Here is a 16,137-nt window from a genome sequence, read left to right as displayed (position 1 = left end):
CTGGCGCAGTTGCCAGGACAGCGCGACCGGAGCAGCAACGGCAGAAGCCGCACTCGGGTGACGCATTGCAGGTACGAACCAGCCAATCACCGGCTGGCTCAACGACCGTTGGCGTCACGCGTCGCCGCCACAATGCTCCTCCGCGCCGCAAAGTAGCGCCCCACAGGAGCCATTCCACCGGTCATTTAACGGCTTGCTAGGGAATGAAACCCACTTACGTCATCCGTTCGCCCACTTTACTTGATCTCTTGCCTTGTCGACTAAATAACTGTGAAGAAAGAGGTCCTGAGAAGAGTTTGAGGGGAGGGGGTTGACCGGGACTCGTTTGTGATGTTCCGTTATCTGGAGCGGCGGAGGGATCTGGCGGAGGGAGGTGTTTATGAGGCGCTGGGGGCGGAGGAGGAGAATTAGTCCGAGTGAAGCGAGCGAGTCGAGTGGTTGTGTGGTCGCGTCTCGGAAACCGGTAGCGCTTGCAGCATGGTGAGTGCCTCGTTGAGCTGCCGGCGCTGGGCCTGGGGGGGGAAGAGGCTGGACCGAATTGACTAAAGAAAGGAAACTCGCCTCCCTTACACTTCTAAGGAGCGGTCTCTGCCAGGGGGATGGCGCGAAAGAGGCCGGGGACGCCCGCGTCGGTTGTGTCGCAGGTGCTCCCCACCCCCATTCTCCTCAGAGCGGCTTCCTCTAGTGAGTTGAGGGCCCGACGCACAGCTCCCGAGGTCGTGAAGCTCCCTGGGGGCTTGGCTGAAGGAGGTTGGGTCTGGCGTGAGAGACAGCCCGGTGTACGGAGAGGAGAGAAAGTGGAAGGAATGGGGAGAGGGAGCGCAGAGCGCCTTCGGTCGGGCGTCTCGAAAGGTCAGGCTGGGGCCGGATTCAAATCCCCAACGGACGGTTAGTGCGGGCGCCAGGAAGCGCCTTTGTCCGCTTGCGGCCGCCATGCGCCCAGGGGGCGGGAGGAGCGCGCGGGGCCCTGGGGCGAGCGCCGGCGCCGCCGTTAGCCGGCGTTCTCCGCGTGCTGGGGTCGGGTGGGCTGGCGGGCGGCGCGCTGTGGGGGCCGAGCTCGCGCCGCGCAGGGAGCGGCCGGTGGGGGCGGGGCGGGCGAGCGCCGCGCGAGCCCCGGAGCCGCCGCCCCGCTCAGCCCAGCCCGAGCTCCAGCTGCTGTGCTGGCACCTGCAGGACTGCGGAGATCTCCGCGGCGCTGCGGGGCCGTTGGCGGGGATGAGCGGGGGGAGGGGGGCCCTCAGCGGTTTCCCATCCCCCTCCGGCAGTCTTAATCTTCCTGCTCCATCTGGGCCCTGGGGCGTCTTCCACCACCCCAGGCCGGATGCTTTAAAAAAAAAAATTTTTTTTTTTTCTCAAGTGTCGCTTGTAGAAAGAAATGAGCTTTACCCCTGAAATCAGGGGCGCCTCTTCGCAATATACATCTTGTTAGGGAAAGTGTTCGGCTCCAGCTTAGGGATCTACAGGCGTTTCCTGTTCCCCGCCGGAGAAAAGCAAGCTCCGGAGTGACTGCCTTCTGAAAGTCCGTCTGGTCTCGTACAGTTGAAAGGGTGTCTTTGAAGAGCCCCTGTCTGTCCTATTCTTGAAAACTCAACGTGCAGTCCTAATGTTAAAGAACCACGACCACGTAAAACATTTTTCCCCTTCTGCTGCTTTGAAAACGACCCTAATTTCCGTGTAGAAATTGCCAGGTCGTCTTAACGTGGACTTCGTTTGTGTGGTTCCTGTCAAATCCTGTGATGGAGGAGCAGGAAATTTTTAAAAGCATTTTCCGGTCACCTCAGACTGGAGATCGTGGTATTTCCTTAAAAAAAAAAAAGAAAAAAAAAATTGTAACGAGGGCGGTCATCTGCGATACTTACTTGTGGTTCCTCTGCCAAGTGGTTACAGCGATGGGTGTGTCCAGGAGGCAAGGTGACATCTTAAACAGGAGTTGGGGATCCTTGCCAACTGAAACCTCCAGCCTGTATGGGTGGGGAGAGGAGTTCATTTTAAATAAAACTAGCGTTCATTGAAATTGGATAGGTTGGCTTCATCTTGTTCTTTTAAGTATTCCGAATTTGAATGTGCTGGTTACATTGGCTCTTTGTAAGATGTATTTATTATAGGCATATGTCAGGCGTCCCCAAACTTTTTACACAGGGGGCCAGTTCACTGTCCCTCAGAACATTGGAGGGCCGCCACATACTGTGCTCCTCTCACTGACCACCAGTGAAAGAGGTGCCCCTTCCTGAAGTGCGGCTGGGGGCCCGGATAAATGGCCTCAGGGGGCCGCATGCGGCCCTCGGGCCGTAGTTTGGGGACGCTTGGCATATGTAGTCAACATTATGGGTTGTGGAGTAGTAAGCTTTTTAAAAATAAATGAAGGGTAAGGTTTTCTCAATCAGTTTTGATAATTGAATCAGTAATTCGAATAGATTTTTCTTGGTAAAATTGGTATCTACGCTTTTATGGTCGCTTGCCCAGTGTTAAGCTTTTGTACTTACTGTTTCCATCACTGGTGCTTTGGCGGTTTTGTTATAAATTTGACATCTCTTATTAGAAGAGACAAAATCAGGGAAAAAAAATCTTAATAAAAGCTGACAGATACCGTTAGTAAACCTGAAAGTTGCCTTCAGATAACTATATAATAGAAAACTGAGCTTTTAAATTAGGACTCCCAAAAAAAAAAAAAAAAAAAAAAAAAAAAAAAAAATTAGCTGGGCATAGTGGCCTGTGCATGTAGTCCTGGCCACTCAGTGGGCTGAAGCAGGAGGATCATCTTGGGCCCAGGAGGTGGAGACTAGTGAGCTGTGATCACACCATTGCACTCCCTGGGCAACAGAGACTCTTGTCTCTCAAAAAACAAGAAAATTAGAACTCCAAGTTAAAGTATACAAAATTTGATACGGAAGGTAAAGTAAGATTGCTCATATAACTCCTCTTGGGTTTACATGTAGTCAGTATATGCTCACTGAAAATGGGACTGCTTAAAGAGGACTTTGAGGCCAGGGTGATTAGGTAAGTAAAAGATAAAGGTAGAAAATTTTTGTCACTTGGGTCTAAGTAATTATTCTGGTAAGGCCTGTTTCTGCTAGGTTCAGAAGATTAAAAGATTTGGCTCTTTTGAAATATAGAAAGTTCTAGCTTCAGCTAGAATTTAGGCCTTTAGTAATAGCCCTAATTTTTATGAAGCCATTTTGTTCCAGTGATCTTTTGGTGAGAGATGCTATGTGAGTGCTGTTCTTCAGAATTAGGTGTCTTTTTACCCTAATGAAATAATTTGCATTGCTTTTGGCGTAGGTAAAACAATCTGTAATTGTAGAAGAACCATATGAATCTTTCGTTGTAGAACCTGATCAGGGGAATGAGCAGACAGGAATGTATGAAAGCCAGTTTGTGTTCCATTTCAAACCTGTGGGCTCACACATTTATTCAGATAAGAACTTCAGATTGTTTTTTTAACCACCTTTCACTAAATAAACTGGCATGTAGGAATATATAATGTGTTCACTTTAGGTCACTAATGTAATACAGGTTCGTGTTTCTTAGTGTTGACAGATCACTTACGGTTCTCCAAAATGCACATTCTAGTCCAAGAGGTCTAGGGAGGAACTTGAGAGTAGCACACTGATGCCTAGGAATCTGTGGAGTCGCGAGAGCAGTGGGAAGAATTAAATCAATAGCTACAGAAATAACAGTAAGAACAAGTCATCTCTCTAGTGAATTATTTTTCACTTTAGTGAGATAAGCATACATGTTAATGAGCTTGAGTTTTCCCAAAAGTATAATTCTTGTGGTTCTTCTAAGAAAATGACACTCAATGGAAACAGAAGGAAGAACCAAATTTATTTGCTTTTGTAGCAGTTGGGAAAGTTAGTGCTAGGAAGTCGTCCTGCTTTATAGTAGGCTTTAATCTGGATATTGCTGGTAAAGTTTATTCTAAAACCTTGAACTCTGGATAAGTAGTAAATACAAAAAGGTTCTCAACCTTCCAAGCAAAATTGAGAACTTTAAGGTTATGTGAGTAATTTAGTCTCTTGGGTGGTTAGTTGATTCCTTGAAGCTCATTTTTGTGATCTCTTCCAAGATTGCATTTGCTTTGAGGTAGGGAGTTAGACAAGATGGTATAAGGTCCCTAAAGTTTTTACTTACCAAACAAAATTGGACAGTGGTTCTTTAATTGCTAACATCTTCGTTTCTTCCTAAAGCCTCCCATGTTTTATATACAGGAGCCTTCCCAAAATCCCATCCCCCAACACCCTCCATCATGTAGAGAGAACAAACCTGTCTCACTGTACAGAGTACAGGATCCCTCAACTTTCACACAGGCTGCAGTGTCTGCCACACATTTAGCTCAACGTTTTTTAGTCTTAAACTGATGTCACCTGCTGCATCTGTCCCTGGATTGGACCTTGTAGATTTAGTTTGCATGAATTTTCTCGGCTTAGAGTTAACATTGAATGGAGTAGGCTTACCATAAAGGCCTTAATAAATGCCATGCATGTCTACATTCTTTGTGGAAATTGAGCTAGTCAGGTTGATACTTAACATTGTAGGTTCTTTAATTTGTGTAAAATAATAGTTAACCATTTAACTCTTTAGGCTAGCTTTGTACATAGCATCTCCCTTTGCACAACAACCCTACAAGGTAAGTATTGTTATTCTTGTGTTACAAATGAAGTTGACCATGAGAGGTTGAGTACCATGTCCAAGGTCACACAGCTGTTAAATGGCAGAGCTGGGATACTATGGGATAGCCTAACTGTGACTCAGAACTTTGTTTTACCCCCACACCATGCCAGGTGGTCCTTCCTTTCAGAAATGATGGAAGTCCTGCAAAATGCAATAAACTGAAGTAATGTAGCTTCTGTTGTAACAAAGTAAATAACTCAGTAGATTTACTGGATTTTAAACTTTATTCTTTGGGAAAACAATCTGTGACTGACTTCACACTAAGTATTTGTTGGTGGAGGATTTGGACTTTAGGGATAAAAGTGGATGATACATTTTTATTTTACAAACTCTTTGAACTTAATTATTGGCTTTTCAATTTTAAATTACCAGCTTTTTTAAAAAATGAATTTTATTTACATCGGGGTCAAATAAAAATTGTTGAGCAGGGAAAATAAACTACTTTCTGAATTCCTTCTCGAATTTTCTCATGCTGTGCCCTAGAGAACATATGAGGCTATTCCACATTAAGGTGTTACTTTTCCCAGGGGTGTGTTCATTTAAAAAGAATGAAACCAGGCAATGTTTATTTTTCTTTTACTACAAATAAATGAATGGATTAATCATTGTATATTTGACTCCCATGTTGATAGGGATTTTAGATAGGAGGCTATTTCTTGGCTGTATTTCTCAATACTCCATAAGCAGTTGCTTCATGGATGTATATACTAATAAGCATTGAAAAAAGTACATGTTCAAAGAATGCAACAAGGAGTCTGGATATTTTGCAATCATCTTTATATATTATGGTGGTCTGAATTAAAAGCTAAAAGTTACTGGGTGTGTCTGACACCTTAGTGCTTTATCTTGGTTCTGCTAATTTTGTCTTCCCCACCCCATTTAACCCTAGCTTCATTCCTAGTCTGTAAGATAGGGGATATTACCATTATAAGGTTATTGTTAAGATGGAATAAGGATAAAATTTATAATAGGTTTTAGCAAATGCCAGAAAATATTTTCTGAAGAAAACTAAGTGCTATTAAAAAAATATCACAAGCCTTATTAGCCTTAGTTTGGGATTTTAAAAACCAAGAGAAAATGGATGGCTGAATTTCTAAACATTTGGTAAGTATTGTAGTTCAGATGTTCAGAACTCTAAATCCTTTGCGTTTGCCTGCTGGGTGAGAGGGAATAAAACCTTATTGACCTCCCCCCACCTCTTTTTTTTTTTTTTTTTTTTTTTTTTTTTTTTAAGTTTTGGAAGATCACTTTCAAAATGATGTGTTTAACCATTTGTGGGAGTAACTTTCATTTTGTGATCCTGAAGCATTTTGATTCAGTGGGAATTTCTGGTGCTTTATTTCTGGCATAGAAGTAAACTTAAGTTTAGCTATTCTAATGTTGAAAAAGGGAGCAATGTTTCTTTTAGATTCTAAAGTATACTTTGAAAAATATTTCAAAGTATTTGTGTATCTTAAACTTGAAGTTAAGACAGCTTAGCTTTGAAGATAAGATAAACCAGATGTGTGCATTTTCTACCCAGATGTGTTTGTTGCTGGAACTAAACGAAACAGTACTGGGTAACCCTTGAAAGGTTTTAAACTTGTTTATGTAACTGCTAATCTACATGCTCTCAAGTCACTAACCTATCTCTTTGATCTCTGTAGGCTGACCAACTGACTGAAGAGCAGATTGCAGGTGAGAAATACTTAGCTAGATTGTACCCATTAGATTGTTAAATTGAATAGCCAACTTCAGAATAAGAGACTTATATGAAAGAATTAACTGTGGTATATGTCATGGATACTAATATGGGCATAATATCTTAAGAGTAATTCAACCTGCTTTGGCAAATGGGATTGTCAAGTTGCCTGTGAAAGATGGGCAGGGCTAATTGTAATTGAATACATGTATTTTAGTCTGTGTGGATATACTTTGGAGCCTTGTGGTGTAGTAGTGTGGTAGTCTTTGTTTTGTTATTTTTGAAGACTACCTTAGTATAAAACAGGAATTCTGGGTTAGTTAACACTTTAACGTCAAATCAGTCTCCACAAGAGAAAAGGAGCCAAGAAGTAACTAAGGCAACTTGAAATGGAGAATCAAAAAGGAACACTGAATTTACCCTAGTTAAAATTAGCTAATATTTCAACCTAAGAATTGCATATTTAAGAAGTTGACATTCCATTTTATAAATACACTGTAGCAATATGGATTTTTCTTTTAAAAAGCAGTGACAGCTATTGAAGCTAGTTAAATATTGTCCCCTTTAGTTTGCTATGGGAAGTATGTGAAATTATTACGTAATTGTATGTCATGTTCTCTTTATGCCATCCTGTAGAACATTAATATTTCTGATTTATAATTATACTTTGAGATGACTGGTTAATGTCAATGTTAGGGAAATGTTTTTTCTTTCCTCACTGAAGTTTATTGCTGTTTTTTTAAATTGTAGTGTTGAAATGCTTTGCAAACTATTCCTTTGTTTTCATTGGAGACTTTATTAGTATGAGCACCAAGCAGTTTATCTGCCAGAGTTTTCACAGTAAGCAGGAAGGGTTTGATAAGAGCTTAAAAACATTTGAGCACTTTTTCTAATGCTGGAGAAAATGAGAAGCCCAATTGGAACTCAGCTATATAGCCCGTTTAAAGCAAGTTCCCCTCTTCCATAAGAATGTAGAAATTTGGGGGATACCAAAATTATACTAGTCACCTCAAATATTCATCACAAATGCTATTTAATAGGACTGTAGGTAGAAAGCTATTAGTATTAAAGATAAACTTAAGCAGGTTTTATTTTTACTTATTGTGTAATTTGGCTTAAACTTAGTTTTTACTTTTTGAGGTTGGTAAATTTACATGTATTGAGTGTTTTGAAGCAAACAGTTTTGGGAATAATTTTTTTAGTTGAGTTGCACTGTTTTAAATGTATCACCGATTTGATCACATGTCTCAAAAGAAAAAGACTGGGGCCTGGTGGCTGGTCATCTTGGCACTTAGGGAGGCTGAGGCAGCAGGATCACTTGAGCCCAGAGACCAGCCTGGGCAATATAGTGAGACACTCATTGCTGCAAAATAAAGAAAAATAAATGTATCATCGAAATGTTTTTCTGAAATAGTTTTTCGTTTTTTTTTTTTTTTTTTTTTTTTTCCAAACTATCTCAGGCTAATACTTTCAGTCTTAAACTCTGACCTTCTTTAATATACCTGCCTTTCATTTCTCAATATTCCCAGTCAGGTAGTTGTACCTACTGTATGCAGCACAGCATGTTCATGTTAGGGTAGAAAATTGTTACTTAATGTGGCTTATTGCATGGTTGATGGTCATTACTGCTCTCCTAACACTTTCTCTAAAAAGAAAGTTTTGTTGGCCGGGCGCAGTGGCTCATGCCTGCAATCCCAGCACTTTGGGAGGCCAAGGTAAGATCGCGCGAGTGAGACTGTCTCAAAAAAAAAAAGTTTGTATCTATTAATACAAGAGGATCCATCTTTGGTGACTGATAGCATTTTTATTTTTTTGAGACCAGGTTTTGCTCTTGTTTCCCAGGCTGGAGTGCAGTGGCACGATCTCATCTCGGCTCACCGCAACCTCCACCTCCCAGGTTCAAGTGATTCTCCTGCCTTAGCCTCCTGAGTCGCTGGGACTACAGGCATGCACCACCATGCCCGACTAATTTTGTATTTTTAGTAGAGACAGGTTTCTCCACGTTTGTCAGGCTGGTCTTGAACTCCTGACCTCAGGTGATTTGCCTGCCTTGGCCTCCCAAATGCTGGGATTACAGGTGTGAGCCACTGCACCCGGCCTGATAGCATTTTTATAAAGAATACTTGTAGTTCATCAAGTATTCTGTGACATTTGGGACCTGTTCTCTTTATTGTCTTTAAGATAAATTCTGTCTTTGTTGGCTTTCATCATAAAATTAGATTTCCAATGAGAGTGGGGGGGAAAAATCTGTTCTTAGGTTCTCTTCTTACTCTGCCTTTTCCTAGACCACAGATTTCTAAGCCATTTCTTGGGACCTCCTGCCCCTACCCCCCAGGTTTTAGTTAGGATTTAGGACAGAGGAACCAAAACTTTTATGCTACTAAAATAAAAATTATGTGAAGTCTGGGATCTTTTTGTTCTGTTTTGTAGGCCCAGTACCTGCCACATAGTAATCATTGAATAAATTTTATTCTCAAAGAGTAACGTAAAGTTCTAGAACACAACTGTCCTAAGAATTCTTCTGCCTGCTCTCTTAGTCTCTTCCTCCCAAATTTGGTATATTTTAATATTGACCTTTGAGATGAAGGCAGTTTTTTAAATATAGTAAGTTGTATTTGCTGGTTGCTGGTGGTGGTTCACGTCTAATCCCAGCACTTTGGGAGGCTGAAGCAGGGGGATTGCTTGAGCCCAGGAGTTCAAGACCAGCTTGGGCAACACAGTAAGACCATGTCTCAAAAAAAATGGCCAGGCATGGTGGCTCACGCCTGTAATCTCAGCACTTTGGGAGGCAGAGTCAGGCGGATAACGAGGAGTTTTGAGACCAACCTGACCAACATGGTGAAACCCCATCTCTACTAAAAATACAAAAATTAGGCAGGTGTTGTGGCGCACACTTGTAATACCAGCTACTGGGGAGGCTGAGGCAGGAGAATTGCTTGAACCCAGGAGGCAAAGGTTAAATTGAGCCTAGATTGCACCATTGCACTCCAGCCTGGGTGACAGAGCAAGACTCTGTGTCAAAAAAGGCAAAAGAAAAAAAAATTTTTTTTTCTTTTTTTTAAATTGAAAGTGCTGGTGACCACTAACATCTTAGAGGATCTGTTTGTCCCCACCACCAAAACTAAAAAGCCTCAAACATGTAATGCAATATTGAATATACGCTGGTACTTTTAAAGCTATTTTTATCATGTGATAATACAGGTTTTTTAAAAAAACTTACTCTAGAGAAAAACATACTTGTTCAGTTGAAGTTACTAAAGTTACTTCAGTTGAAGTTACTAAATAAATTATTATTATTTTTTGAGATGGAGCTTTGCTGTCGCCCAGGCTGGCATGCAGTAGCACGATCTCTGCTCACTGTAACCTCCACCACCTGAGTTCAAGCAATTCTCCTGCCTCAGTCTCCCAAGTAGCTGGGATTATAGGCTTGTGCCACCCCGCCTGGCTAGTTTTTGTATTTTTGGTAGGGATGGGGTTTCACCATGTTGGCCAGGCTGGTGTTGAACTCCTGACCTCAGGTGATCCACCCACCTTGGTCTCCCAAAATGTTGGTATTGTAATAGGCATGAGCCACTGTGCCGGGCCTAAAATTTTTTATATTACCTGGTCATATAGCGCATTCTAGTCTAGTATGACATCACTAACAAGTTCATTTTGTTGGTAACTCTGCCATGATGTCATTAGTTGTGCTGTTTGACCTTTGGGAGACTGATAGGAAAAATATATAGTAATTTTTCCTTAAGAAATCCATCCCTAAACTTTCATTTCAAGGTCCAAATTTGTTTGATAAAAATACTAATGTTACTCAATGTATAGCAAAAATTGCAAGAAGTGCCGAAGAGTTCCAATACATGATCTTTAAGGGATTATTAAATTCAGAATTTTGTGAAGAAATAAAAGTTAATCAACAGTCATTTGATTCATTTTATAATTATCTTGTGATAACCTATTTCAATAAAATTTTTTAAATGTTATTTTAATAAAATTGTACTTTTAGGTAATAAACTAGGGATGGGCCCTGAGATTGCTAATGAACAAATAAAACTTGAGTAATAGATTTTTCTGAAAGTTTCAATTTGGTCATAGCTAAAATGGATCTTGTTAGGTTCTTTATACCTGTGAATTATGTAGAAGATAGCTGTTCTGTGACATTCAGGGCCCATTCTCTTTATTGTGTGTTTAGGTTTTGACTCTTGGATTTATATTTCAAGTCATACCTGGGAGTTAGTGTTTAGAATTACATGCTAGTTTTGAAGTACAGGTAAACTGTAAAGGCAGGTGAATTGAAATTGTACTTTGGGTGTTATTATTTTGAGTTCTTGTAGGTATTTTTTACTTTTTAGTGTAAAAATACAAGTAGAAATTTGGAATAAACTTTTAATTTTAAAAGAAATGCAGTGTTAAAAGATGCTTAGAGTAGAAAATGTAATATAAACAAATATCTCAAAGTCCTTTAATTTTCTTGTAACCTATATTAGATGCAATGTGTCTGAATGGTAATATATGTATTTCTAGATATTTCTACATTCTGTTTAAAACTTAGTAAAATTGAAATGTCTTTTTATCAATCATGCTATTTGTAGGTCAATCATGCTATTTGTAGGTGGCGACTCCCTGATCTATTTTTGTCATTAGGTTGATGTAGGTTAGCACTGTATACTATTTGTATAGAATCAATTATTAGTGTGGTACTAAACTTCTGCTTGGTATTAGATGAATTTCTCTAGAAACAAGTAATACTGAAATAAGAAGGAAGGTAGTTAGGAGGCAATTGTAATAGCCAGGCAAAAGATGATGGAGACTTTGAACCAAAATACTGGTTGTAGAGATGGAGGAAAAATCAGGCAGTATTTAAATGGTAGAATTCAAGACTTGTTGACAGATTTCAGGTGGAAAGAGTTGGCTGTTTGGCTTTTGCTGGTATCCTTAGGGTTGCTTGGGAGTATAGAATTCATTTTCATATGTCTTGCTTGTGATCAGCCAGGGGAGATATATCCTGTAGACAGCCAGAAATAAAGGTATTTATTGAGCGAAATGAGTTGACTAAAGAAATCTTCATTGTAAGTGGTATAGATGAAATGGCCAAGGAAAAAAAAAAGGAAAAAGTTGGTCACATCTAGATATAAGAGACAGGAGTAAGAGCCTTTGTCAGAGTACGGTAGGAGGAAAATCAAAGTACTGTTATGAAGACCAGTAGAAGTTTCGGGAGTTTTTCCATGCAGTTCTGGATGCTGCAACAAAATGAGATCATCTTTATCTTGACATTTATTAAGTATTTATTTGTTGGACGTAGTTCAAAGTGTTTCACACATATTTATTTATTTATTTTTGTTGGGATGGTCAGGTGAACACCCTTGTGGGCATAGTATACTGTGTTACCCCACATATTGGGCACATTTATGCTATTTCACAGACATGAGGAAGCTGAGGCAGAAAAGGTTTAGTAACTTGCCCAGATGACATTGCCAGGAGAAGGAACAGAGCTAGGAAATTCTAACCCAGTAGTAAAGTTACAAAGTTTCATTTTAGTTTTTAATGCCATATGGCTTCACACTGAAACATACTTGGCGGGTTGGGTGACTGACTACTGGTCATTGATAAACTCAGCATTTTCAGGGGTGAGTTGAAGCTGTGTAGCATTTTAATAGTGGATTATTAGGAGAGAGGAAATAGGTGTGAGCCAGTGGTGCCTTCCAAAATTTGGGGAAGGATAAGGGCAAGCACTTAAAATATAACTAAGGTTTCAATTTAGTTTTAAGGTAAGAGATACGAATTTATTTATGTGGTAATGGGCAAATTAGCAGAAGAATAGTTGAGTACAGAGAAGGAGTAATAAGATGGAATGAAATTGGAAGGTATGCATATTGGAGTAGGGATAAACAGGCAGGGAATAAATTTGCCTTGGACTGAAAAGAAGGTATACCATTTCCTAAACATTATGTCTCATACATTTTCAAATGTATGGCTATGTTGGGGAAGCTTAATGGTCCCATGAACTTGGAAACTTTGTATTTGTTTGCTGATAGGGTCCAATATCTTCTGGAAAAAGACTTGGGTGGAAAATACTAGTTTTATTATTTACTCACTGGTATAATTTTGCAATATCAAAGTTAGTCTGTTTTGGTTTCTTTCCCGCCCCCCCTCCACCCCCTAGGCGGGTTGGAATCTTGCTCTGTTGCCCAGGCTGGAGTGCAGTGATGGGATCTTGGCTCACTACAACCTCTGCCTCTCAGGTTCAAGCAGTTCTCCTGCCTTAGCTTCCCAAGCAGCTGGGATTACAGGTGCTCGCCACCATGCCTAGCTAATTTCTTTCTTTTTAAAAATTTTATTTTAGTAGAGCGGGGTTTCTTGTGTTGCCCAGAGTAGTCTCGAACTCCTGAGCTCAGGCAATCTGCCCACCGTGGCTTTCCAAAGTGCTAGGATTACAGGTGTGAGCCTACCACACCCAGCCTGTTTTAGTTTCTTTATCCATACATGGTGAATGAAGCCAGGTAGTCTGGAGTGTTGCAGCAGCAAGTTTCCATGTAATCTAATGATGTATTAGAAGGAACATACTATCACAAGAAGATCTTAAGGAATAATTTGTTTCCCTGTATTACAAGGTTGGTGTTTTAATATTCCGAAGAAAGCTCAAAATGATCTTTGTTCTAGTGACATGCATTTAACTAAAACTGGACATTCAAATCTTGATCAGTCCATTGTTATTACAGACTGTTAATAGTCCCTTCTCCTGCCTTACTAGAAGGGGAAAGTAGCCTCTTTTAATTTAGTAGGCGATTGATACAGACATACTGGCTAACTAAACACAGTACATAATAAACAGTATATTTACTCTGTGGATTGTATTTGGGTACCAGTAGTCTTAGGTTACATCTGTAGTTTTGATTTATGGTCCACAGGGCAGCTTCAGTGAAAAACAGAGAAGCCAGTAATTTGGGGATTTGGTTCTTTTCCTCTGTAAACCTAGGATAATTTTATTTTTATCTGGTTGAGATTTTAGAGTTCCCTGTGAGATTTTTAATGAAAAATTCCTTGGTAGATCAACATGAAAATACAGTGGTACGTTGGCCAAAAATGTTTGAAATATTATAAGGTTTTGCTACCTAATTGTTTAGTAATCAGTCATATTTCAGATGATGTCTCCATATGTATTTTTGCTTTAAAAGTTTTTTGGGTATTTTTGAAACGTGGTCTTAAATGTTGGCCAGGCTGAAGTGCAGTGGCTATTCACTGGCACGATCCCACCAGTGAGTAGGCTGTAAGAGTTAATACATTTCATTTAGGTTACATTTTATTGCTAACCTGTGTATTTGAATTGTGGTTTTTCAAACAGAATTCAAAGAAGCTTTTTCACTATTTGACAAAGATGGTGATGGAACTATAACAACAAAGGAATTGGGAACTGTAATGCGGTCTCTTGGGCAGAATCCCACAGAAGCAGAGTTACAGGACATGATTAATGAAGTAGATGCTGATGGTAAGTCTTTAATTTTGGGGGGTGGGAGGAGATGAAGAAATGATAATGATACTCGATTTTGATGTTTCAACTAAACCATTTCAGGTAATGGCACAATTGACTTTCCTGAATTTCTGACAATGATGGCAAGAAAAATGAAAGACACAGACAGTGAAGAAGAAATTAGAGAAGCATTCCGTGTGTTTGATAAGGTAGGTCAAAGACTGGATATGTCAGATTTTGAGAATGAAATGAAGATACCAAGACTCATGAAGCCTTGTTTTTCTGATGATTTACCAACATACCTTAATCATCAAGCAAAAGGTTTTTAAGAATTTAGTATAGATTTTCTAATATATGTATTGCATTAATCTTGTCAAAGGAGTTGTCACTTGACTTTGGGACTAGGAAATAGTGATTTCAGTATAGGACATTTTGCTTGGCTCTTAATGACATTTGTAGGTCAACTGTGTAGATTTGTATGCATTTTTAAAGTATGTTTTTCCCCTAATGTGAAATTTGGTAGTAAACTTACTGAATTTCCATTCCAACTCTCTAAGTCTGTAATTTTACTCAGAAACTATACTAAATTTCTTTCTAGGATGGCAATGGCTATATTAGTGCTGCAGAACTTCGCCATGTGATGACAAACCTTGGAGAGAAATTAACAGATGAAGAAGTTGATGAAATGATCAGGGAAGCAGATATTGATGGTGATGGTCAAGTAAACTATGAAGGTAAATCTTTAGTCTCACTACCTTCTTCACTTTTTTAAGTTAGAGGTGCTTGTTAGGTATCTGATCAGAATTAGTGACACTTCCCCCCCCCCAGATTAGGATTCTATAACAGTTACTTATGTTTAACATTTTGTTAATTCAGTGTGTTGTCTGCAGACTAGGCAACATTGCTCTCACCTGAGAACTTAATTTAGAAATATTTACCATCAGTTTCTACCCCTACACCTGGAATCGGCATTTTTAAGATTCTTGAGTGATTTATATGTTAAGTGAGAAGCACTGTACAATTTTCATTTTGGATTGTGGAACAATGTGGAAAGCACACTTATTCTGAGTTTCCCAAAATGAAATTAATGTGACTTTCTTTTCCCCCCACTGTATTATATTTTTTTCTCTAATTGGCTTCAGTCTGAAACTGAAGTTTACATGTGCTTCAAAAGTATCATATCTGACTGTTAACTTTGAGATAGCCATATCATGAAGGAAGGCATTTAGAAACGGAAGGATTTTCAGTAAAACTTTGTATTTTTTCATGATGTTACTACTTAGAAAACAGCATAAAATTCAATATTATAAAAATTAAACCTGATCCATAGCACTGAATTTACAATATTGACTTGTAACCCAGCAGTATTCAAGTCTAAACTAAGAGCCAAGAATGCCCTTTTTATATTAGCTTATCTAAAGTATTAATTTGGCTCTTCTTAATAATCCTGAATAGTTACAGTTAATGAAGTTCCAGCCTGGGCAATAAACCAGCTTTCCTCTGTACTTAATTCTGAGGAAGGAGAAAGAGGAATGGAAAGAATATTCAGTGATTGAGTAAATGCAATTTTTTAAAATCAGTCTTTTGCTGTTGACTCAAATTTTTTATGTACTTCTTCTTTTTCAGAGTTTGTACAAATGATGACAGCAAAGTGAAGACCTTGTACAGAATGTGTTAAATTTCTTGTACAAAATTGTTTATTTGCCTTTTCTTTGTTTGTAACTTATCTGTAAAAGGTTTCTCCCTACTGTCAAAAAAAATATGCATGTATAGTAATTAGGACTTCATTCCTCCATGTTTTCTTCCCTTATCTTACTGTCATTGTCCTGAAACCTTATTTTAGGAAATTGATCAAGTAACATGTTGCATGTGGCTTACTCTGGATATATCTAAGCCCTTCTGCACATCTGAAGTTAGATGGAGTTGGTCAAATGAGGGAACATCTGGGTTATGCCTTTTTTTAAAGTAGTTTTCTTTAGGAACTGTCAGCATGTTGTTGTTGAAGTGTGGAGTTGTAACTCTGCGTGGACTATGGACAGTCAACAATATGTACTTAAAAGTTGCACTATTGCAAAACGGGTGTATTATCCAGGTACTCGTACACTATTTTTTTGTACTGCTGGTCCTGTACCAGAAACATTTTCTTTTATTGTTACTTGCTTTTTAAACTTTGTTTTAGCCACTTAAAGAAAATCTGCTTATGGCACAATTTGCCTCAAATCCATTCCAAGTTGTATATTTGTTTTCCAATAAAAAAATTACAACTTACCCAATGGTTGCTCTGCATCTGAGTCATTTAACTATTGAAGTCTAATGATTTGGAAAA

General features: G+C 39.3%; 1 protein-coding gene across 1 annotated transcript; it reads left to right on the top strand.

Moving 5' to 3' along the window:
* Nucleotides 1-372: 372 nt before the first annotated feature.
* On the top strand, nt 373-16,084 carry CALM2 (calmodulin 2). Its single transcript, XM_003926741.4, has 6 exons — nt 373-480; nt 6,318-6,348; nt 13,686-13,829; nt 13,914-14,020; nt 14,410-14,545; nt 15,438-16,084. The coding sequence occupies exons 1-6, from the start codon at nt 478-480 to the stop codon at nt 15,464-15,466; spliced, it is 450 nt and encodes a 149-aa protein (XP_003926790.1). The 5' UTR covers nt 373-477; the 3' UTR covers nt 15,467-16,084.
* The last annotated feature ends 53 nt before the right edge of the window (nt 16,085-16,137 follow it).

This window comes from Saimiri boliviensis, chromosome 1 (assembly GCF_048565385.1).
Source record: "Saimiri boliviensis isolate mSaiBol1 chromosome 1, mSaiBol1.pri, whole genome shotgun sequence".
NCBI classification, from domain to species: domain Eukaryota; kingdom Metazoa; phylum Chordata; class Mammalia; order Primates; family Cebidae; genus Saimiri; species Saimiri boliviensis.
This window is presented reverse-complemented; position numbering and strand designations above follow the sequence as displayed.